The sequence below is a fragment of the Cucurbita moschata genome, unplaced genomic scaffold (assembly GCF_002738365.1).
Source record: "Cucurbita moschata cultivar Rifu unplaced genomic scaffold, Cmos_1.0 Cmo_Scf00010, whole genome shotgun sequence".
NCBI lineage: Eukaryota > Viridiplantae > Streptophyta > Magnoliopsida > Cucurbitales > Cucurbitaceae > Cucurbita > Cucurbita moschata.
Genome location: NW_019268526.1, coordinates 3,161,705 through 3,184,541, shown reverse-complemented (window position 1 = coordinate 3,184,541; position 22,837 = coordinate 3,161,705). Strand labels below are relative to the sequence as shown.

The window sequence follows — 22,837 nt, the reverse complement described above, 5'->3', positions numbered from 1 at the left end:
ACCTACCTACTATACAAGCCACTTTTCAAAATTTGAATAAGTCTCATTATATTGGGCCAGTGATATATTTAAAAAATGAATGAACAATCTAAATATTGATGTCAATTATTATTAAACTATGTTTAGATTGACAATATAAATTATTCTTAATTTTAGATTTACCACAATATATTCCTGTCGATATATATATATATATATTTTTTTTGAAGGACGAGACAAAAGCAGGGGTAGTGTTGGAAATTTTGAAGCCACAAACCTTCTTTACTAAAGGATTAATGGTAGCAAAGAGAAGACAATTAAGATTATGGCTGATTTTGCGTGTGCATGACACCCAAAAAAAGCTTGGGTTTGGGTATTAATTTAATTATAACACTAATCTACATTTTTATTTTATTTTATTTTATGGGATTATTCTTTTAAAAAGAAGGGAAAAAGAAAAGAAATAGACGCGTAAAGGCTAAGAAGGGTACAACAAACTTAAAGAAGCATGAAACCAATCATTAATGGCTTTATGGTAATCCTGCATCATACACGTGGCAGATTTATATAATTTCAAAAATTAGAAAATATATTAAAAGAAATTGGGAATTACCGAGTCCAATCCATCGAGTTGAAGCCCGGCCCATTTGAACGAGCCCTAAATACTAATTACACGGCCCATACGGCCCAAACTAAAGCCCAAAATATAATTTGACTTGGGTTGAACGGCCCAGGTAAGCGAAAGAGTCCGGAGTTGGGCCCAGTTTTAGCACATTGCATCAATGAAACCGTGTGGGGTCCATTTGGAATAGGTGGAAACGAAAGGGATGTTAGTGAATGGAGCCCACGCGGTTGCAATAAAGTTCGGCATCTCTATGATGGTCTTAGGGTTCCAAGCGGCTCAACTTTAAGACCTATTCGGACCCCACCACCCTTGGACTTTACACCCTCCATGCCTCAACTTTCCCTCCATTTTACTTCAAATATCCCCTTTTCCGTCCGATGGTCAGCAAATATTGTCTTCTTTAAACTTTTTATTATAAATTTTCGTTATTAAAATGTTGGTTAAGAGAGGTTTCCATACCCCTGTAAGAGAACGCTCTCCTCCTCAACCGACACCAACACAGATATTTAAGATGGTCGGAAATAAAGATTAATATTGATTCTTTTATTTTTGCTTTTAAAAGGGGTTTCAACATTCAACAATCCCGAAAGACTCATCAATTTTTTCTTTAGTAGTTTGGATTCACATTCGGGGTCCTTTTTTTTTTTAATATATTTAATAAATAATATTGTAAAGAAATTAAAATGGGATGAAATTATGTCTCATCTTTGGGTATTGGCTTAATTTAATTTGGTACTAAATTATGGTTAATAGGTACCATAATTAATGATTATGTTGGAAAATCCCATCACTTGTAAACCAAGCCAACGCTTCTTAAAAAAAAAAATTAATTATTAAATTTATGGATATAATAATAATAATTTAATGGAATATTCGAAGATCTTATTTTTTTTCAAACTAAAGATTGTTTGATAACAACTCGACTAAAAATATTTAAAAAAAAAAAATTATTCAACTATGTTGATTGTCGTGTAATAAAAAGACAAAAATATTTGAAAAATAGAGAAATAATATGGAAATAATTAAATAATTAAGAAATCAAATTTAAATTTGATGCTTCAATTAGGCCATTGGTAGGGGTTTGCTAGATAGCGCAGTGTTGGTTATTAACACATCAGATAATTACGTTTCTTGATGGGACATAAAGTCGAGGAATCATATATTTTCTATTTTTCACTATTTTTTCTATTTTTATTTTAAAAAAAAACTCGAAATTGAGTACAACTCATGCTCGGTGAGATGACTTTTCTATTACAATTCAAAATTTTTGAATACGTCACGAAAATTTCTTACATTTATAATCGAAAATATTAATTAATTATATATATATATATATATAATTATAATTACAATATTTTACTTTATTTATTTATTATTCTCGCAATAATATATTTTAAATATTTTTTTTAATAATATATAGATTTAAACATAAGAATTAAATTAAATCTAGAGATAATAATCAAGGGTCCCACTTTAATAAATAAGATTATCATTACCGAACTTTTACATGTTTGGTTCATGATGTTTCATATCGTAATTATAATTTAAAATTTTGGTAGTTTAATAATGCAACTATATATTTCTTAATTATTATCTTTTAAAAATAACCAATCAAAATTTTTAATTATATATATATATATATATATATATATCAATTTGAACATAATTCTCAAGGTTTGACTTCTTACTCGTACATCCCATATATTAAGATAAAGAAAAATAAATATCAAACTAAACGATATGAGTCTAAAACGAGATTGTTGAAGTTAATTTTTTTTTTTTTTTTTTTTTTTTAGTTTCATAGTATGTGAGCTCACAGCTCGCCCAAACCCTACCCAACTTTTCAGGTCATCCAATTTCCGTCGTTCGACTTTGGCTCACTTCCAACAACCTCGCCCCTATAGCTTACGGACAAATTAATTTCATTCTCTCAGTCATCCAATAGGGCTCTTTTTAGGGGCTTCGGCTACTGTAAGGGTAGGAGGATTTAGGGCTCTGATGTCTCGAGAGAAATATATATATATATCTTAAATAGTTGAATTAGATTAAAAAGACGTTAAATTAGTCAAAAGGAAGCGGGATGGTTTCTGAGAATGTAGACTTTTTTAAGTAGTTAATTGTAAGAGGTTTGTAGGTGGGAAAGTTTGGCTACCAGCTTCTTTCTCTGACCACTCAAAGTTGCTATCTTCTTGACTCTTTGTTTCTCGATAAAAGCATATATTATAGAGCCATTGACAATGAAACCCCTAACCTCTCTCTCAATCTTCACTCACTATCCCCATTGCACATGCTATTGCTACGTTTTTTTCCCTTACTCACAAATGGGTGCATTAAACATTATTTCAATTTCTAATTTAACTACGTTCGTGATTGCAAATTCGAGTATAATTTAGTAGATGAAGATAGAAGTGTATATGGGTTGAGTTGTGTCGAAAAAATCGTCGAACTAATTTGAAATTTTGAGTTGATTGGTGATCAGAGAAATCTGATTGAAGTTTATAATCTAACTCAATCCTCAAAATGCATCACTAACCATCGTTATGAATGTCAAACATTCTTAATTTTAGTAATAATCTAAACGGACCCAAATTATCCATTTTTCAAAAATTCAACACAACTCATACCGAAAAAATATCGAGTTGAATTGAATATATTTTTTTAGCTTCAATGATTTGACATTAAATTTTATTTTAAATTTTTTGTGGATGGGTAAGTAAGAGGTGAGAGGGAGAGAGAAATAAATTAGGTTAAATGAGACAAAGGAATGGGTGTGCATGGAAGACCGCTGATTTAATGAATTATTCAAAAGGAAAGAAAATTTAAATTTTAAGACCAAATAAAAACAAAAATTCTCTTCAAATTTCAAGAAAATGTTAAACAATCCTTACCTAATTACCTTTCATTTGTTTATATAATACGACTTCCTCTTTAAAGTTGTTGTGCACTATTCATAACCATTAACTAAATAATAATTCACTTCTATTAATCTTATTTTAACTATTTAAATAAATTCACAGACTAAATTTATAATTTAAATTCGATCATCTATAATAGCTTTTTTTTACTGCAAGATTTACGGTAGCGAAAATCTACAATAGGGAGAAGATTTACCGTAATATTAAATGATACGATACCGTCAAAGTAGAAACTGAAAAATTACTACATGGAAAGTGAGCGAGGCATTACCTTTTTTTTTTGGCTTTTGCTAATATAGAGTAGGATTTGCCTAATTAGAATTTAGAGTAGTAATTAAGAAAATTAAAATTAAATAAAAAAAATTGCATGAGAAAATTCATGGTCCGCAAATTACATGATTCAAAGTGATAAAACCATTAATTGAGAGAAAGAGAGGAATAAAAACAAACCCAGTTTGGATTTATTTGAAGGCACGCAGCCCACGTGTGAGAAAATTCAAAGATGAGTTAGGATTAACGTGTTAATTGAGATTAGGAAAAGTAAATTCATCTCTAAACCTGTAATTAGCGAATTGTTCCTTGTGCAACTGTGGGAGTCGGAGACAGGACGATAGGATCATAGGATGTCAGGAATTGGGTTCTGCTACGTTCTTGGCGGTTTCTGCTTTCTTTTTTCTTCACAAAAAGCAACAAATCTGTCAAAAGAAAACAGTGTCAGTTATGGATTTCTTATAAGAACTTCAACTGTCAGTCTGAAACCGCATTCCTCTCTCTCTTTCCTTCTCTCTCTCTGTTCTTTTTCTCTCTCTGAAGCTTTTGGAGTTCAGTAATGGAGAACCAACGCAGTGCTCTTCTGGGTTGGGCTTACTTTTTCCAAGGAAAGGTAAAGAAACCTTAAATTGTTTGCAGAAATTGGCTTCTGGGTTTGTTTCCATTTGTGATTTTTATGGTTGTGATGATGATTTTGCTTCGAAACAGAACATTGAAGAATTGAGGCATTCGCTTTTTTGTGCGACTCTGGAGCTGGAACAGACGAGAGTTGCAGTTCAAGAGGAGCTGAGAAAAAGAGATGAACAGTTGATTCATCTCAAAGATCTTTTTAGCAGAGCCATTAGAGAGAGAGATGAAGCCAATGAAAAGTTTCAGAAACTATTCATTGAGAAGTTTTTACTTCAACAACGAACAGATCCACATTCAGGAGTTTCCAGCATTGAAGATGAACCAAAGAAAGGTATTGATTCCATCAATGGCTTCTCCTCGTCTGATTGTGAAGAAAGCATTGTCTCATCTCCTGCTATTGATCCAATTCCGCCGCCACAGTTCCCTCCAGCTCTGCCCACCGCGGTGGACTTGGTTACAGAGAAGCCATTGCCTGAAAAAGGCAAGCTTTTGGAAGCAGTGATGAAAGCAGGTCCTCTGCTTCAGACACTGCTTGTAGCTGGACCTCTGCCTGAGTGGAGACATCCACCACCACCACTTGAATCGTTTGAAATTCCTCCGGTGACTATTCCTTCGACACCTCCGCCACAGATGATCCGAGATTCTCTAGGCACCTTCAATGGCAGCAGCCAGATTTCCAACTGTGGAAGCAGGAAAAGGGCTTTCTTGGAAGGCTCTGATTCTCCAACAGAGACGAAGTCTCAAAGGCTTGCTCCCTGCTGACCACAACAGGAACAAAGAGCAGCAAAAACATAATCATAGTCTAATATTAGTAAAAAGCTAATGAGGATGAAAAGAGAATTGGGTTAGTGGCCGATTTTAGTGCTTGTACAGAGGTTTGTGTTATAGGTAAGAAACTCTCTCCTTCTACGTTCGAGGCATCTGCAACAGAAGTCTCCCTCTACCCTCTACCCTCTACCCTCCCCCTGCTGTCATCACTTTGACTCAGTGAAGTCTTTCTTTTTCATACTCCGTCTGAGAAACGGGGTCAAATTCTTCCAGAATTGTTTTAGCCATGTAAGTTGCAATTCCAATTCTGAGATTTCTCGTGTCTGATTGCTTGTCTGAGATTACACAGCAAAAACACAACTTACAAAACCATTAACCCCACAACGCAAAGAAAAAGCATAAAAACATGTGTTCATATCTAATATCTGAGTTTCTATATCTTTGGGAAAGGATGGGGACAGTCCGCATGATCAAAGAAGCTACGACTGACCTGGTTCTTCGCTTTCTTGTTCTTGCCCAGCTGAAATCTGGGGGAAAATCTCATGTTTTAAGTACCAATAGGAGTTTCATTCATAAGAGTCATCAGATAATATGCAGAACCATACCAACCCTTAAAAATTGCATAAGCATTACCAAATGAGGACAAGGAGATCAAAGTTTCCCAGAAATCTCTGCTAGTTGACCAAAAATAGCTACAGAAGACGAAGCAAACAGGCCATTTTCCACATAACCTCATGTGATTGCGCGGGCTGTCTCTGCCCCCGTCAACAGGGAAGACTACACAGTATACCCAGCTTGGCCACTTGTCATGACTGCTTTGATCAAACAATCATACGGAACAAGGCTTATGGATGTTGTGTTCTCTTCATTTGGACAGATCTTCTCAAGCCAAAGTCCAGGCTCATCATGGAATGGCCTACTAAAATCCATAAATAAACTTGCGATGATTATTACAAGCATATCATATGGAGCTTAATACTCTTCTATTTGCAATACCAGTGTCCCCTATAAAGGAGCATAATGTACAATTATAACGATAAAAGGTGACACGAGAAACAGCTCATGTAATATCCAAAAATTTGTTATGTACTACAAGTGTCGAGATAGAAGAAACGCAAAAATTGATTTCACATTTTCGTCTACATTGTTAAAGGTGATTTGAGAACATATGTGGGCCCATGAAACTCTTGGCTCAACAGCAGGAAAACATTTTATGCATTGCAAGGAATATTAGAGATCAGTTAAAATCTGATCGGTTGAACCTGAAACATACCCCCCAAGGCCAAAGCAGACACGACACGTGCCATGGCGCCATGACCAGACATGGTAATTTGCCAATAATTATCCGTTCGAAAATCAAGAGAGCAACACGTTTCGAAAGAATTAAAACTTCAGTCCTCAGTCTTCATCATTGTCATCTTGATTGTTTTGGTGGTTGAGTTTCTGAGCATTATACATGTCGGCAACCTAATTTTTAAAAGGAATGTATGCAGATAGTTAGAAGTTTTACAAGAACAGTACGAGAAAACCATGGAACTAGAGCATATACTCCTAGAGGTTGAAAGAGTTATAGATGTTTTAAATATTAGGGATACGTCAGTTTTCCCTTTATACTTCTTATGTGCCATTTCCTCCCATTAATTCCATGCATGCACCCAGAAAACCTTTCAGACAATGTGGTTATGCAATAATATTCACCTGCTCAGACAATGTGGCCTCCTCTGGAGTTTTGTCTTTCCTTACACGAACAAGACGTGGAAACCGAAGAGAAATTCCCTTTAAACAAAAAATCATGAATGATTAGAAAAAAGAAGGAACTACAGAAAGAATTAAAGAATAATGATGGAGAAAATTAAAAAGAGAAACTTGCACACAGATACAACCTTGTTGGAATCCACGATGCCGACTCCTGCACGATGAACTGGGCTGATAGTCAAGTCTGCCGCTTTAACCTCCCAAACCTGAAAGAGGATCATTAGGAAAGGATGAATAAGAAGAGAACTCCAGTGGCATTCAACTTGCAATGTGAGTCTAAACTGAATCTGTTGATTTCGAAATATCTTTCAAAGCCTTTTTTTTCATGTTATTTTCAACAAATACCTTAAATTCACAACAGATACAATACCAAAAAAGAGGGGGTGTAAAAGCTCACGCCACCCTTAAATACTACCGTTGAAGGGGAATGAGCTTACAAAACAAACATACAGCAAGGAGAGGAAAAGAGGCATCAGGAGTAACAAAAGACAGCATAAATGAGATTTCGGGGAAAAAGTCATAACTTTACCTCAGTAGGTTCAAACCAAACATCTGGATTGATTGTATCTCCATACCGATAATATGACTGAAATTAACAAGAAAATGTTGAATTAAAAATTAGAATCATACAGGGAACCTTATTGCTCACATATAATAGGAATTAGACGACAGACCTTTGGTTCTGGAATGACTTTAGAACGGAGACTAGCAGAACGTTCCTCAAGCATTGCTTCAGAAAAACCAGTTCCTACGAGTCATCAAAACTTATTATTAGATAGAAAAAAAAAAATTGGACAAGCGCTGACAGTTGCAGTGAGAAAACGAAACTTAAAGCATTCCTTATCCTTACCAATCTTACAAATGCTTTGAAATTCTTCATTGTCATTGTCATAACAGGCAAGGAGAAATGCGCCATAGACACCTAGAAATATGTATGAGGGATAAGAACAACATAACACAAATTCGTATACACGTGTGACACGCATACATGCTTGTGCACCTGTAGGTTGGATATTACTGGAAGAGAGAGCCATTTGATTTAAACTAATTATTTTAAATAATGGCAATATGCAATTATTGCAACTTATTATTAAAACTACTTTCCAGTTATAGTACCTGTACGCTTCCCACGGCCATGGAAAGCAGCAATTGGTACCAGATCAAGTGAATCCCCTATGCTGCAGTATACAGGCATGGATGGGCATCCATAAAGCTCAGTTGACATTATCATACAACATTTATACAGACTACACGAAGCACTTACTTGTCTATGTAATCCTTCTTCAGTTTTAGCCAGTTAAGTGACCTCTTGGAAGGCTCGTAAGTAGCATCCCGGTTCAATGTTTTGATGATTAAACCCTCACAACTGCAAACAAAGATTAGTTAATAGAACACATAGAATAAATTAGTCATTCAAGAATGTAAGGGAAAACACAATAAGATAAAATGTAAACCTTGTAGACCGGCCAACCAGGAAAAAGTAACACACCTTTGATCAACAGATGCATCAAGGAATTTTTGTATTTCCTCAAGATCGCTTGTTGTTATTGCTGTGGCAAATTGAAAATATCCAGCTTCTTCAATAAATGAATCATAGAGATGCTGCAAAGTACAGAACCTGAGTTATAAATGGCACAGCCATTTGCAGACACCAAAACAAAGCATGTTAAAGAACATCTCATGGCCAAGTTGCAATACATTTGGACCGCAGTATTGCAATCTTAGACAAGGGCAAACATCTTTATAAGAGAGAACAACATGCATCCATCAGTCTACTCAGTTAATCATGTTCTTCATTCTCCAAAAGCATTCTTCCAAATAAAGATAATTTTGAACGCTAAAACTATGTGAGGCGAAGTGAATTGGTGAAAGTTCCACGTCACAGGAAACAGTACTTATAATAAGTCATAAAAAATGACCTTACTATACTTAATATAAAAAAAAACGTAAATAAATAGCATAAAATGGCTAAGAAACACAGCAAAGCTGAAATGTTGATAATCATCAATGCAAATTGTGCAGCACACATGCATGCACACACGAGAAGGAAGGAACGTGAGAGAGAAAACAGTATAGACCATCAACAGAAGTTGTAGAGCAAGCACACGCACACAAGAAGGAAGGAAAGAGTCTGAAACTGACAAACGCAGGGCAAAATTTCTACCTCTCGACGAACGCTAAGTTCTTTATGAATAAGTGGTTGACCATCGAGATACAGTAAATCAAAAGCAAATACACACACTTCAACCTTAATATCGCTCACGGCCACGTTCTTGCGAGCTCGTGTACTCAGAATCTGTCACAAAGTTCAGAGGTCAGTGGTACTTCGGCAGTGACTCTAGATGTTAAAGATAATGACAAGAGAATAATGTGATAGGAAGATGATGTCTACTAAAAGTAGTTTTAAAACAGCCCTGAAAAGAAAAGTTTGAGATGGCTAGTTGCGGCGGAACTTAAGGTGAAAACCAAAAAGGAAAAAATCGTAGGTTCCTAGAAAAGGAGAATGGTGAATGTGGTTAGAAGTATTTTTATAGTTTAGTAGCAAAGAAAGTGATTTCAGACGTTCTTGCGTGGTCGTTTGAATCTTCCAAGTTCTGGTAGTTTCATGTGAATTTTTGAATCCACTTTTTATGGCATAAAAGCTGCACAAAGATATTAAAAAGCCAAAAGTAGATATTATTACGGAACCAATCCATATATAAGATTAGAAAGGAAAAAACCATAGACAAACGTATCCTGTCGCATGACAACAACCAGATAACAAATATACTAAGGTTAATGTACCTGAAAAGGCAAAATCTTCTGTTTTCCACGATCATAAGCAACAAGTTCACAATCCAAAATAAACGATCTTACAGATGGTTTCTTTATCCTGAAAAATGAAGTAAATTAAAAAAAAATTAATGGAATATTTAAAGAATAACAATGAAGGCAGAAATGGGTGGCAGGAGGGTCAAGAGCAAAGTATTTCAACATATCCAACATACTGCAACTGGTTTCAATAAAAAAATCAATGAAAAACAATACAATGAAGGATGAAATGGAAAAATCACACACTGCCAAGTCACTCTACCTTGATACCGTGAGAACAACATCAGGGAACTTTCCAGTGTTCCGTTCAGCATTTCGACTGTAGATCTCAACTGAACCATCTTCCATGTAATGAATCTGCATAAGGAGAGTGAAGCCATGCCACATGAAATATGTAAATAGCAGCAGAAACCACATTTATCAAGTTGTTCGTTCAATCACCTGGGCACGTTCCCCATCATATTTGTATTCACAAGTAAATTCCAAACCCTGGAATTTATTTAAGATCTCGGAGACTCCCTTTGTTGGTTTTGCCAACATAGGTCCAATTGGAATTCCCGGTGTAAAGTTGCATGTTTTTGAAAGGTTCCACACACCACCATTAAGAAGCGCAGGGACAAGTTTATCATAAACAGGGAGCACAGAATACACCTGCTTTACAATCTTAGCACCCTGATGCAAACATAACGTTAAAACATTCCAATTCAGAAGAACATCTAAGAGCTCTGAAAATGGCGCTATGAATGTAAACCAGTAAAACCAAGCCGTGTAGACGAAGTTGAAAATGTGATACTTAATTATAATAGCTTAGAGTCTCATAAATAAAATCATAACATTATCCATAGAGATATTGATGAGACAAAAGGATTTGTTCCCACAAACACCGAGTACATGTAGTCACCTCTTCTAGAGGAGATTGAACGTTCGCTGGGGGTGTTGAATGTTTTTCAGCATATACAGCTGCTTGCCCTAATGCAGCTAAAAGAGTCTGCTCAGCAAGTCCAATTCGCAATTTTGTCTGCATGGTATGAAAGAAAATTGACAATATAGAAAAGAACATACAATATTAATTCTAACAAACCCGAGACATAACCTGCAGCAATCTAATCAGATACAAAGGTTCGCAGTCAGTGGCAGCAACAAGCAGTGACTTGATATGGTTCTTTTTCTTCTCCTGACTATCCTTGCCAGATTCCTAGAATAATTCAAAAACGTTGAAAAGGAAATCTTCAACATAAATATGACTTTATCACCACAAATTGTACAGCGCACCATAGACGAAATCCCAGGCCCCACGTTTATATAATCAAAAGAATGCCATAGTATTAGAAATTTTGTAGTAACTCCACTCCTTGATAGTTCACACTCAAACTAACCACAACCTAGTTTACTGGTTATGCAGTAAGCAACTGAAAGCACGAGCCTAACACACCTTAGCGATCAGCCGAAATGAGTCAAATACTTTGGTAATAGTTAAAGCATCAGGCTTTCGCATCATGGATTGTGACGAACGGCTCGCTTTGGCAACAAGACCTAAATCTCCCAATTCCTGTCAAATAAACAAGGGAAGCAAACAACTGAGACATTAATTATAGTATGTTCGTTGCTCAAATAGAACCCAGCGACAAATTCCTAATACACCGGGTATCAATTAATTGTGAAATTCTTGATAATACCCTTGTGCAGCCCACATCCTGAAAACATTTTAGTACTAATGAAAGAAAAAAAGGGGCCTTTATCATCCATTATTTTGCAATTACAAACTCTGTGAAGCACATTAAAATGAAAATTAAACCAAGACTATGAAGAAACAGATTGTTGTCACAATTTAAAGGATGAGTTCAAAAGGCACCTTACCTTGTACTGTTTTTTAACCTGTGCCTCTGTCCTCCCAAATGCCTCAGAAAGAGCTTTGATAATAGAAGCATCCCCAATACCCAACTCGAGCCCTTCGTGCGCGGGAGCAATCTTATTCGCCAAAAGATACACAGTGGCTACCAAGTCGTCGGGTGTAGTATCCATGACGGTCCTCAACATGTTGCAGACGATATCGGTGATAGTAATCCTACTAGACTCCTCCGAAATCATATCAAACCCCAAACACAGAAACAAAAATGGAACCCGTTCGCCCTCATTCCAACATGCAAATGTTTTCGAGTTGAAATCCTTGGCCTTCTTTTTCAACTCTGGGATAGAGCTCTTCAATTTCGCAGTTCTTTCTTGAACACTAGACGCGCACTTCTTATTCGCAACCGGCCCAATCTTGCCTCCAAAATTCCCACCATCATCCTGACGCAACTTGGTTTCCCCCAAATCTACAGCTTCCTCGGACTTAACCGGATTAGGATCTCCATGATTATCCAAAGTTGAGGTTGAACTACCGCACTGCGATTCAACAGGCGGCGTTGACTCCAAAGCCAGGGAAGAGTTAGGTTTCGGAGGAGGGCCTAAAGAATCTAGGGCTTTACGCTTCTTGGGAGAAGAATTTACAGGCTTCTTCTTGGCAGCGGCCCGAGCACCGGACATGAGAGCATCGAAAGCAGAAGGACGAGAAGACATTGCTGAAACAAAATTCTGAAAAATGGGTTTGAAAGGGGGAGGTTTGTTGGAGAAGATGAGTTTCTTGAATTGGGGATGAGGCAATGTAATGGGGCGTAAACAGTAGCATGAACGCAGAGAAAGCATCAATTGTAGGTACTAAAATGAGTATGAACGATTTCAGAGAGAGTAAATGCAGAGGAAGCAGAACACAGCTGCCGGACGGGAAGAACTGAGAAATGGCGGGAAGGGTTTTGGGTTTTGGGTTTTGATCGGACTGTAATTGTTAACTACGATCAACGCCGCGAGTTTGATTTTCTTTGAATGATTAATTACCCATTTCAGGTTCAATTTTGATCTCTTCCAACTGTGTCGGAGTTTGAACAACTCGCTTATTCCGGCCTTTATCGATACTCTGATGGGAGATGATGGGCCGGATTTGGCCCATCCAATACCATAAATGGGCCGAATTAATTTCAGGAAATTGGGCTGAAATTAATTTCGCTTTAGACGCCAAACAACATATGAAGCCCAATTAATGACCAATTTAGCGATTAAAATAGCTCTGAAAAATTCATAATTTTAGATAATCGATATATAATTAACTTAATAAATAAAATTTAACATTTTCAAAATTTGGATATGGATAATTAAATAGTTAATAAATAAATTTATTCTTAGACGGAAATAATTAGCACAAAATTAATAAAAAAAGAATCTTAAAAATTTACAGAAACAAAATAAATAATAGAAAAAGAGAGTAAAGGCTCCAAGCTGTCAAATGAATAATTAAAATAAATAATTTAAATAAAACTGTCCCAAAAAGCAGTGAAGGGACCGGCCAAGATGCCTCTATTATTAACCGTAGCGCCCAACTGTCGAGACCAGAAACACAAATAATAAAATATAATACATATAATGATTAATGACAAGAAACATTCTTTTTTTTATATATAATATTTTTTTAACAGCCTTTTGCTACCAATCGAATAATAAAATGATTTAGTTTTTAAAAATTAAAATAAAATTTGAATTTAGTAAATTTTGAATAAATATAAAAAAGATTTAAATTAATGAAATTTTAAAATTTAAATTAATAACAATACGACTCCCAAAAAGCCTCAGTTTAAGAGGCTTCGTACCAGTGGAGAGAATATTCGATTTTCTAAATTAGCCGTGAAACTTTATTTTTATTAAAAAAGCATAACTTTTTAAAAATTTATAAATTTGATTTTGATTTAAGAACGAATAAATAATTTTTTAAAAGAAAAAAAAAAAGCTAATTAAAGGCCAGAAGAGTATGGTACAGCAGCATAAAGCTATATATTCAAACAAAAACTGGTCCATTAGACACTGTCCGTTATTTAAAGGGCATAGTCAACTGTCCTACAAATTTCTGGACACTGATTAACGTGCATGTATCCCTTCACGACCTATTTTTTATGGACTTTTACCTAATAGACAAAATTAAATAAGGCCCCCCACTTTATTTTGTTTTGTTTTTTTTTTCCTCAATTATTTTATTAAATATAAATGATTTTTTTTTAAATAAAACATATAATTTTTCTTTCCCATTTGGGGTTAAAGTTGATTATTAAAAGAAAAATTAAAAATTTTGTTCGGTTTATAAGTTAACATTTTTTTATCTGACAACTCGAAATAAAATTACAGCTCAATCCAACATTACCATACTTTTTAAAATACTTAGAAGGTTTAATGTTTACGACCGATATTATTAATGTGTTGCGACTTGTAAATATTTAATATTTGAACGTGTATAAATAATTTTTTTTTAAATAAAAAAAATTATGACAGCTTAATCCACTCAATAGACAGTTGGTCGTCAATTTTATTCTGGTTAAATTGTAATATTAATAGTTTACCGTAGTAAGTGTTAGGGTAAAAACATAGTTTAATCTTGAGCTCACATCATAAGCATCCTTCATTTTAATCAACGGTGGAGAAACGAGGAAAAATGAACAAAGATTATTAGATTAATCAATTATTATAATATAAATATGAGAAGAGCAGGGAGTTAAATGTAATTTAAGAGCACTATGGGCCACGTGGCTTGTCGTTTCGGCTCATAAATGTTTGAAGCTGGACAAGCGCATGCTTTCGAGTAAATTGAATAATTTTATATAAATATCATATAATCCAAAACAAATTTTTTAGTTTATAATTCAATTTCAAATTTTCCGTCGAATCAATTAGTGGGTTTTTTTAGTCATTCTTTGGTTGATCAATGGATGGCGGGGATCGGAGAATTTCCAGACCAAGCGGCAATGAAGCTTTCAAGAGACAGCAGAATGGGATGACCCACGATTGTGTGCAGTATTTAATGAGGCCAATCTAGAAGAAGGTTGGTTCCTTGGAGGAAAGGGAGCAACCAGATTCAAGGCGATCTTGCTCCCTGTCGTATCCGCCATGCTTTTTTCGTCGGCGTACCTTTTTTTCCTGACAATTATTCCATTATGTCCAGCTGTTGTGTTGGGTAAGCTTTGCTTATAGAATCATTCAGTGACTCGATTTGCGCTTCTCCATCTGGGTTCGTTGTTCTTCCTGTTCTTTTTTCCTTTCGAGTAAGGTGATGCACTCTACCTGTTTGTAAAAATGCCCCGACGTATTTCATGATAATTTTTTCTGTGATTTTTCAGCCAAGTGGGTTCTGTATAGTTTTTAAATCATTGTTTTGGTAATGCAAGCCTTTAGATTGAAGAATTTGGGGTGTTTCACCCGTACATCCATACCCAAATGATCATTTTTTGTAACTTGCATAGAAAAACTCATCATTTTCGTTTGGGATCCATAGGTACAAACAGAACAGTTAACTTTCAAAAGTGTACTTTTGGTCACGGAGTTCAATTTCTTCACTCTTAACAGTCAACTCCTGTAATAGTTTTGACGGTGGTGGAGTGGCACTTGTACAGAACAATGAGTAGATTTTGGTTTTTTTTTTCCCCTTGAAGCGATATTATGATTAAGAAGAGGCAACTAGGCAAGCTTAGGTAGCTCCCTCATGGCGTTCCGCAGAATCAGCCAAAAAAGAGAAAGGGAACGTAAGAAAAGAAGCAAAAAGGGAAGATTCCAGAAAATGAGGAGGGGTAAGAGCTTCTGGTTTCGTTTCCGTCGTGTCCCTCTCAGACCCATGTCACTACGTCTCTCTCTCTCTTTCTGTAAAGTCGACGTCTGATATGATCCCAACTTTCCAATGCTTCTATTAACGTGCTGTCTCTGTACCATTGAGCAATAAACGCGGGCGAGCTTTCTTTCTTCTTCTTCTTCGTCAATCTAGCTCTGTTCCTGTTCTTTTGACTACAATGTTTCTTAATTTTCTTCCTTATGATTGGCCATTTTTCACTCTGGCTGCACTATAGTTGGAGTTTGTTCTTCCTCTGTTCTCAGATCTGGCATTTACTTTTTCTAATTTGTCCTGCCATTTGTATTCATAAAGCCCTCTTCTTCACGCATCTGAGGCTGACTTGTTTCTTACAGGGCTTCTGCGACACTATTCCTAAGGAAGCTGAAATCCCAGAATCTGATCGATTGGTAGTCGCTTTGACGAGGGATTGATGAATATTGAGGTGCCATGGAGACGAGAATGAAGAAATACAACCAACTGAGTCCCGAGAGAGCTAAGGTGTGGACTGAGAAATCGCCCAAATACCAACAGACGCGGAAGGTGCCTGTGATTTACTATCTATGCAGAAACAGGCAGCTCGAGCATCCTCATTTCATGGAAGTTCCACTCTCATCCCACGAGGGACTGTTCTTGAGAGGTATAACCCCCTCCCTCTCCTCTCCCAACGAATTGATATGCTTTAAAATGGTTTTTTTTCCCCAGATGTGATTAACAGGCTTAACGTTCTCAGAGGAAGAGGCATGGCTACCCTGTACTCTTGGTCTTGTAAGAGGTAAATTATTTACAATCTTTATGTTTTTCTTTCGCATCTCTTTGGATGCTGATAAATGTTGGTGAGTAATAATCAGAAAACTCTCAGATTTTGAAGTTTCTATTATGTTGTAACGTAGAATTATTCAAACAATGTATTCTGTTGGCCTAATTATGCAGAAGCTACAAGAATGGATTTGTTTGGCATGATCTCTGCGAAGATGACCTAATTCTTCCGGCCCATGGAAATGAGTATGTTCTCAAAGGCTCCGAGCTGTTTGAAGAGCTCACTTCTAGTAAAGGTTAGTTAAAAAAAAAAAAAAACAATGCCATATAAAGTTTTGAACTCTTAATAGGCGGTTTAAATGCACATTTGACGTAACTTGAAAAACTAAACTGGGAAAGAACTATACGGTGATCATTTCGGTCTGCTTCTTGTGGCAAAGAAGTAATGAAAAAGAATTTGAAAGTTGGATATGTTCTCACAGACCCTTTCAGTTCCATCGGCAATGTGAGTATTCAGCCACTGAAGCAATTACCTGATCCAGCATCTTCCCAGAGTCAGGATGATTCTTCATCATCCTCAAGCATGAATGGAAAAGAAATGAAAAATTCTCAAGTCGATGACCTTTCGTTGTCTGTCCTTCGACCTGGTTCATCAGGCATGTCTCCTGATTCTGGAGGTGGAAAGAGTTCATGGGGTGGTTGTCTCAGCTTGACAGAATACAAGGTGTACAAGACTGATGGCTTGTCTGATGCATCCACTCAGACTGAGGAAAATATTAGCAGACCTAAAACTCGAGAAACTTGTACAAGGGGAGTTTCAACAGATGATGGGTCCCTAGATCCGGACAATGATGCTTCAAATCAAAAGAAAAACTATAATGCCCCTCCGGAGTCAGTTTCTCCACCTCCATTGTCCTCTAGTGCTTCCTCTTCAGGAGAGAAGACTGAAACTTTAGAGTCTCTTATCCGAGCCGATGCTAGTAAAGTCAACAGTTTTAGGATTGTTGAAGAAGAAGAAATTCGGATGCCAACCAATGCAAGACTCAAGGCTACGAATGTGTTAATGCAGCTCATCTCGTGTGGATCAATATCAGTAAAGGATCACAGTTTTGGACTCATTCCATCCTACAAACCAAGGTTTTCTCACTCCAAATTTCCCTCCCCATTATTCTCTACTACAGTGATGTTGGGAGAACTCAACTGCCTGTCTGAGAATCATAGGATGATGGGTTTGAGGTTGGAAGACAAGGAATACTTCAGTGGTAGCTTGATTGAGACTAAAATGCTGCAAGGGGACGGGCTTACAACTCTAAAACGATCATCTTCGTACAATGCCGACAGGTTCTTTTTATCTACATATACTCTACCAATGAAATGTTCTAACATCCACAAATTTGAAGCTATATATCCATTTTTGTATGTCTTCAATTCTCCTCATATATTTTGTGCCCAGTGATCAAGCTTTTTCGATTAAGGCAGTGACATAATTGATAAAATAAAACTGTTATCACGATTTTAGCGGATGGGGGATCTAATTATCCAGTGTACACCACCTTTAACATGCTGAAGGCCATTCCTTGTTTAAATTGATGGAACCCTTGATCTATGCCTGTGCTATATTCTGCCGGTTAATTTTCTTTGCCTAGTTGCATAGGAAGTTAAGAAGTTATAAAGTTCCCATGCTACATGTTTACGCTGCCTTAAGCTTGATTAGAGATTATGCCATTTGGCTGGCCGTGATTGGCGAACCAGCATTTCTATCATGTTCTTTTGTATTTTGAACTCATGCATAGTAATGCTTATAGGGGAAAATTCTCGTGTCTTCTTACTGTTACTCGTTTTACCCTGTTTCTCATGTTTATGTAAGAAGATCCTTTGAAGCTTGATCTCTGTTTGATGATTAAGATCCCACTGTTAAAAAGAACCTACCATTTATGCCTGCCACAATAGAATGTGAACCTTTCTTATCTTTCAAATACATGTTTGTACTTCATGTTTTGTGGTTATTCTTCATAATGCCTGCAGTTTCAGCTAGTTAATAACTTACCATAAGCCAATACTGTAGGACATGTAAGCAATTGAGTTCAACTGAAGACAAGGATGGGTCGACCTCTGGCCGCTCAAAGTGCATTCCACGGGCTATTAAAGCTTCACTAAGCAAGCAGCCACGAAATGAGCCAATGAAATCTCCTACTTCTGATGGACCAAGAAATTCTAATGGAGTCGATAGCTCTCAGACCACAAGCCCCACTGCCTCCACTGACAGCAGTAAAAGGATTACAGAGCCTTGCTCCACGAGGAAACAGTGTAAGAGGCTAGATTCCTTTCGAGAAGAGGAAGAGGACGTGATCAAGATCGAAGAAAGTTGAGTTCAGACGTGCAATTTTCATAATAGACTCTCAAGGTGGCACACTATTTAGCCACTATTTCTGTGAATCTTTGTTGACATTTAGTTCAATTCTTGTTTCACAGGCTTGCTTCAGGAGCTCGGGTTATAATCTGGTCTAAATCAACTTGCAACAGCACGGATGTTAGCAGTACCTAAAGCACGCTAGATCTTACTTTTGATCAGATCTTCATCGAATTCTATTGATATTGATAACTTGTGGGTGGGTCCTTGATGATCCTGCATATCTCTCGAGTGTAAAAAGGCTAAAACCACCATCATTCAGCTTGAGGTGCCCGGCGTTTGGCGGTGGACCAACTCAGAGATCTTTAGGGCTGGTTGCCTTTTGCTTGTCAGGTCAGCTAATATCAAATGACAAAATTGTAACTTTCCTTTAAACTACAGTTACAATCACTTCTTTTTATGATTCCTTCTTTAGCTTTAGAATAGTTTCTGCAGACAGAGAGTCTAACAAAAAAAAGCTAGGAATAAAATGCCTGTAAATAGTTGCCTTTTGTTTGAATGAAATGGGTCATGGTCCCTTTTTTCTTCATTTTTCTGCTGAGGATATTAAAAGAAACATGGGTTCGCTGTCTTCAAAGTGAGATTAGACATGGTTCTCAAAAGCCTAAGTTTGGTCATTCTAAGAGATGCTCCTTTAGAGTGTTTGGGCAAAATTTAATGCATCTTTATCCAGAAGAAGCCTTGGAAAGCGTGGGGGTAAGGTCCAAATTTAAGCTGAGAAGAGAGGGTGTGAGTAGATTCTGCTGTTTCTCTGGAAGGTCCAAACTTAGAGGCAAAAAGATGCATTATTTGGGCACAGATTTAAATGCAGAATACTTGGGGCTCTCATTCAAAGCAAAAAGACAGGCATGTCAGGATAACGGGGCTTGCACCATACAGCACACCCTTTTTAGCTTAAAGTCTACATTTTTAATGTTAAAATTTCAAATCTTGTGTTTTGAGTTGATCTTTATTAGAGTCTCTGTCTTCTCAACACACAGTCCTTTTTTTCTTGACAATAATGAAGATGTTGGAGAGAGAAGGAGAAAGTTGGAATTGTTTTCTTTTTTTGTGGGGTAGATATAATAAATGATTCACCTTTATATGCATCTTGTGATTTTAGTGCTCTCTGGTTGATTTCTCAAAGGAAGAGATCACCATCAAGATAATGATGATGCTGTTTTTAGTATTTCGTTTTTTTTTTTCCGATAAATAACTCACAAATTTTGATATAAGATCTCATATCGATTAGAGAGGATAATGAAACATTATTTACAAGAGTGTGGAAAACTCTCTCTAATAGATATGTTTTAAAATCGTTAGGTTAGATAGGGTGACGGTGATGATATGTAACGGGCCAAAATGGACAATATCTGCTAGGAGTAGGTTTGGGCCGTTGAACTTACTCGAGACGCTAAAAAAGCAAATCACAATGATCTTGTCACTATTTCATGTCTTCAAAGTTTTTGCTGTGAACTTTTTATGATTTTTCAAAGATGTGATCGAGAATCACTACTTTGTGATGCACATTTTGGATTGTGACTACTCAATGGTTTTGTTTAGGACACTCGGACGTAAACTGCTAAAAACTAAAAGAGAACAGCACCACCAAATATTGGAACGAGCAGCCAAATAGAACCTTAAAACCACATAATCCATCCAAATTTACTTATATACACATGCCATGAGGAACGGTGACATTTGGTAGCGCGATCCCATTCTAGTCTTGAGAACCATTTGACCCAAGCTTACTTGGTGCAATAGTCTTATTATGATTATGATAAGATAACCATAATGTGGCGAGCAAGACCAAGAATTTCGCCTCTTAAAACTTCTTTTGGCAGGAAAGTTTATCTCACTATCTCGGTCACAGCTGTCGATGAGCAAGAAGCAGGAGGTCCTCTTCCTATTGTCTGTTTGGTGTTGTAGGACTTGCAGTCCAAGCATTTATGAGCTATCACATGGAATTGAACTTCACCTTCTGCACCACAGTCATTACATAGAATCCACACCTGCGTAGGTGTATGCATAACGATATGATAACTTAAGTTGATGGGTTATAGTAAATTCAACTATTCAAATACTCTAAGATTTATAACTGCCTTCTCTCCGTTTGCATAAAGATCCAAGAAAGGGGCATCCGTTTTATTCTTCAAATCTCTTAAGAACAAGCAGGAAATTAAGACCAGAGAGCCGAAAACATTGTTGAAAGGGTATTTACCTTCTTGTTTTTGTACATATCAGGCATCGGTGTTGAAGCAATCTGCATTCATAGTTTGAGAAAAAGAAATCAAGAACTTGATGAATGAATTCAGTTCACATTATTGTTCGGGGAGATTAAGAAAAGGAAGAGTAATATGATCTGATTACCACTGTATCAAGCTTTGCCCACAACCTAGACATGTCACAGATTGACTTTGAGCATACAGGGCAAGAGTACCTGGACGAACGATAAAAGAACCACATTGTAGCAACTTATATAAATCAGGAACATATTCTACACAATCATAAATGAAAATAACTTATTGACCTCGCACCTGCTTCATTTCAAACAAGATCGAGTGAAAAGACTAATATAAGCATTTCAAATGTGATGTACTTACTGGAAATGTGACTCCATCTCTTTAGCACATTTCAAATGCATGGTGTGGCCACAAGGTAAGACACTGATGTCTTTTGTTGTGTCAAATAGAAACTGCATTGAAGAATTCGGACATATCAAAACGAGTAATGTTCATTCAACCAATAGGCAGGCATTAACATAAGATAGTTGTGCATTGGTTTTCCTTACCTCAAAGCAGACAGGGCAGCTATGATGCATTGCTCTTTCGATGCAACGATGCCCGTCTTTCATTAATTTCGAATAACAACATCCTACGACAAACATTGCAAGAACACAAAAGTAAGTTTTGTAACTGTTTTCTAGCTATTACAGGCTTGAGTTTGAGTTTGAGTTTGAGTTTTGTCTCTCACTCACCACATGTCTTACAGTGGAAGAAATTTTCCTTCCCCCCAGTCCTGCAAAATAGAATTAAGATAACATATTGAAAAGCGTAACCAAAAGATTAAAGAAAAGCTTCAAAAACTTATACCTGCAGATTCCACATTCATCACAGTGGTATTGGTTCTTTGAAACCTGAAAAGGGAACAAACTGAAGCGATTAGAAATCAAACACAGCATCAGAAACTGACTATGAAAACGTTTCTCCATCGAGTTAACTCACGTCATCATCGAAGAATTTGCATATGCTGCAGAAGTACTTCCCAAAACAGACTCCACAGTTCATGCAGTACTGCTGAACCTGTTTGAAACAAAAAGGAATTCAGCAAGGTAATTACACCCATTTGAAGTTATGTTTCTCAATATGTTTTAATTACAGTGTCGCTCTCAAGGAACTCACATCTTGTTCTGTATCACACAAGGAACAGATAACCTGCAAGGTGCAATAAAAGAGAACATGTGAATTCAACACTTTCGTCAAGTAATCCAAACTAGCTTAAACAATGTTAAAATGGATTACTTTTTGAGTTTATACAAAAGGCACAAAGACTCATAAAGGCACCATGCACAACTGGTGAAACTTTATAGTTGTGCTTTTTTGATTGAATAAAAGCATCAGGTTTGCTTCAGAGTTAAGCCGTGGTTTTATGGAAATACCATCTTCGTTAAGTCTTGTTCAAGCTTTTCGTAAAGTCCAATAATGCTAAAAAAAGAAAAACCTCCACCCACCGAAATAAAAGTCGCCTTTTCAAGTTTCCCCAATTCAGATTGATTAAGGAGCTATAGTATATCATCTACTGCAGATCGTATCACTTAAAATTTCAAAGCAATCAAATCTAGATCGGGTCTGGAATTCCACTGTTTCCTTCAAGATTACCAGTTCATCATTTATGATCAGAAAAGAAGAAAGAGAGGAACTTAAGAGGTCGTTATTTGGTTTTTTTGTTTTTAAAATCAAGCTTATGAACACTAATTTCCTTATATGAGTTTCTTCGTGTTTGTTGTGTACTCCCAAGTTTTGAAAATATTAGCTACAAATTCAAATGTTTCCACAAATTTGTAATGAAACAAACACAATGTAACAAAAACTTTTCTGGAACACAAAATTAGAAGAATGCAAACCTTCTGAACTTGATGGCGAGGAACGTCATGTGAGTCAAGAGTTTCCAATTCAAGGGAGTTCTGATCGAAGCAAGAAGATGGAAGAAAAGCCTTAACACCAAAATCAATTACCAAAAAAAAAAAAAAAAAAAAAAAA

The 22,837-nt window shown here is 36.4% G+C and overlaps 4 protein-coding genes across 8 annotated transcripts in view; 2 read left to right on the top strand and 2 right to left on the bottom strand.

The window, feature by feature from the left end:
• The first annotated feature begins 4,218 nt into the window (after positions 1-4,218).
• Positions 4,219-5,512, top strand: LOC111448472. The gene is made up of 2 exons (XM_023088105.1): positions 4,219-4,402; positions 4,498-5,512. The coding sequence occupies exons 1-2, from the start codon at positions 4,349-4,351 to the stop codon at positions 5,179-5,181; spliced, it is 738 nt and encodes a 245-aa protein (XP_022943873.1). The 5' UTR covers positions 4,219-4,348; the 3' UTR covers positions 5,182-5,512.
• Positions 5,513-6,231: 719 nt separating this feature from the next.
• On the bottom strand, positions 6,232-12,653 carry LOC111448471 (DNA ligase 1). The gene is made up of 17 exons (XM_023088104.1): positions 11,611-12,653; positions 11,186-11,302; positions 10,847-10,948; positions 10,655-10,771; positions 10,195-10,425; positions 10,016-10,110; positions 9,727-9,814; positions 9,107-9,238; positions 8,432-8,544; positions 8,207-8,308; positions 8,059-8,120; positions 7,793-7,864; positions 7,617-7,690; positions 7,472-7,528; positions 7,071-7,148; positions 6,886-6,963; positions 6,232-6,654 (listed from the first exon to the last, which is right to left on the bottom strand). Exons 1-17 carry the CDS (start codon positions 12,436-12,438, stop codon positions 6,586-6,588), a joined length of 2,415 nt encoding a protein of 804 aa, XP_022943872.1. The 5' UTR covers positions 12,439-12,653; the 3' UTR covers positions 6,232-6,585.
• Positions 12,654-14,494: 1,841 nt separating this feature from the next.
• On the top strand, positions 14,495-19,173 carry LOC111448425 (protein UPSTREAM OF FLC-like). 5 transcript variants are annotated; one of them, XM_023088004.1, is made up of 8 exons: positions 14,495-14,785; positions 15,104-15,395; positions 15,787-16,070; positions 16,136-16,205; positions 16,364-16,485; positions 16,672-17,530; positions 18,255-18,554; positions 18,662-19,173. In XM_023088004.1, exons 3-8 carry the CDS (start codon positions 15,881-15,883, stop codon positions 18,732-18,734), a joined length of 1,614 nt encoding a protein of 537 aa, XP_022943772.1. In that variant the 5' UTR covers positions 14,495-14,785; positions 15,104-15,395; positions 15,787-15,880; the 3' UTR covers positions 18,735-19,173. The 5 variants fall into 5 exon arrangements, with proteins under 5 accessions (XP_022943772.1, XP_022943774.1, XP_022943773.1 ...); XM_023088006.1 differs by lacking the exon at positions 15,104-15,395; XM_023088005.1 differs by lacking the exons at positions 14,495-14,785; positions 15,104-15,395 and adding an exon at positions 14,790-14,878.
• An 862-nt stretch (positions 19,174-20,035) lies between these two features.
• LOC111448428 (E3 ubiquitin-protein ligase RZFP34-like) overlaps positions 20,036-22,837 on the bottom strand; it is a 3,665-nt gene continuing 863 nt past the window's right edge. The window contains exons 3-12 of the mRNA XM_023088011.1: positions 22,702-22,761; positions 21,980-22,012; positions 21,803-21,880; positions 21,671-21,714; positions 21,556-21,596; positions 21,370-21,452; positions 21,182-21,273; positions 20,949-21,018; positions 20,800-20,841; positions 20,036-20,590 (exon numbers count right to left, since the gene is read on the bottom strand). Of these exons, the coding sequence (XP_022943779.1) occupies positions 20,429-20,590; positions 20,800-20,841; positions 20,949-21,018; positions 21,182-21,273; positions 21,370-21,452; positions 21,556-21,596; positions 21,671-21,714; positions 21,803-21,880; positions 21,980-22,012; positions 22,702-22,761 (705 nt within the window). The 3' untranslated portion in view covers positions 20,036-20,428. The remainder of the gene's footprint in view (positions 20,591-20,799; positions 20,842-20,948; positions 21,019-21,181; positions 21,274-21,369; positions 21,453-21,555; positions 21,597-21,670; positions 21,715-21,802; positions 21,881-21,979; positions 22,013-22,701; positions 22,762-22,837) is intronic.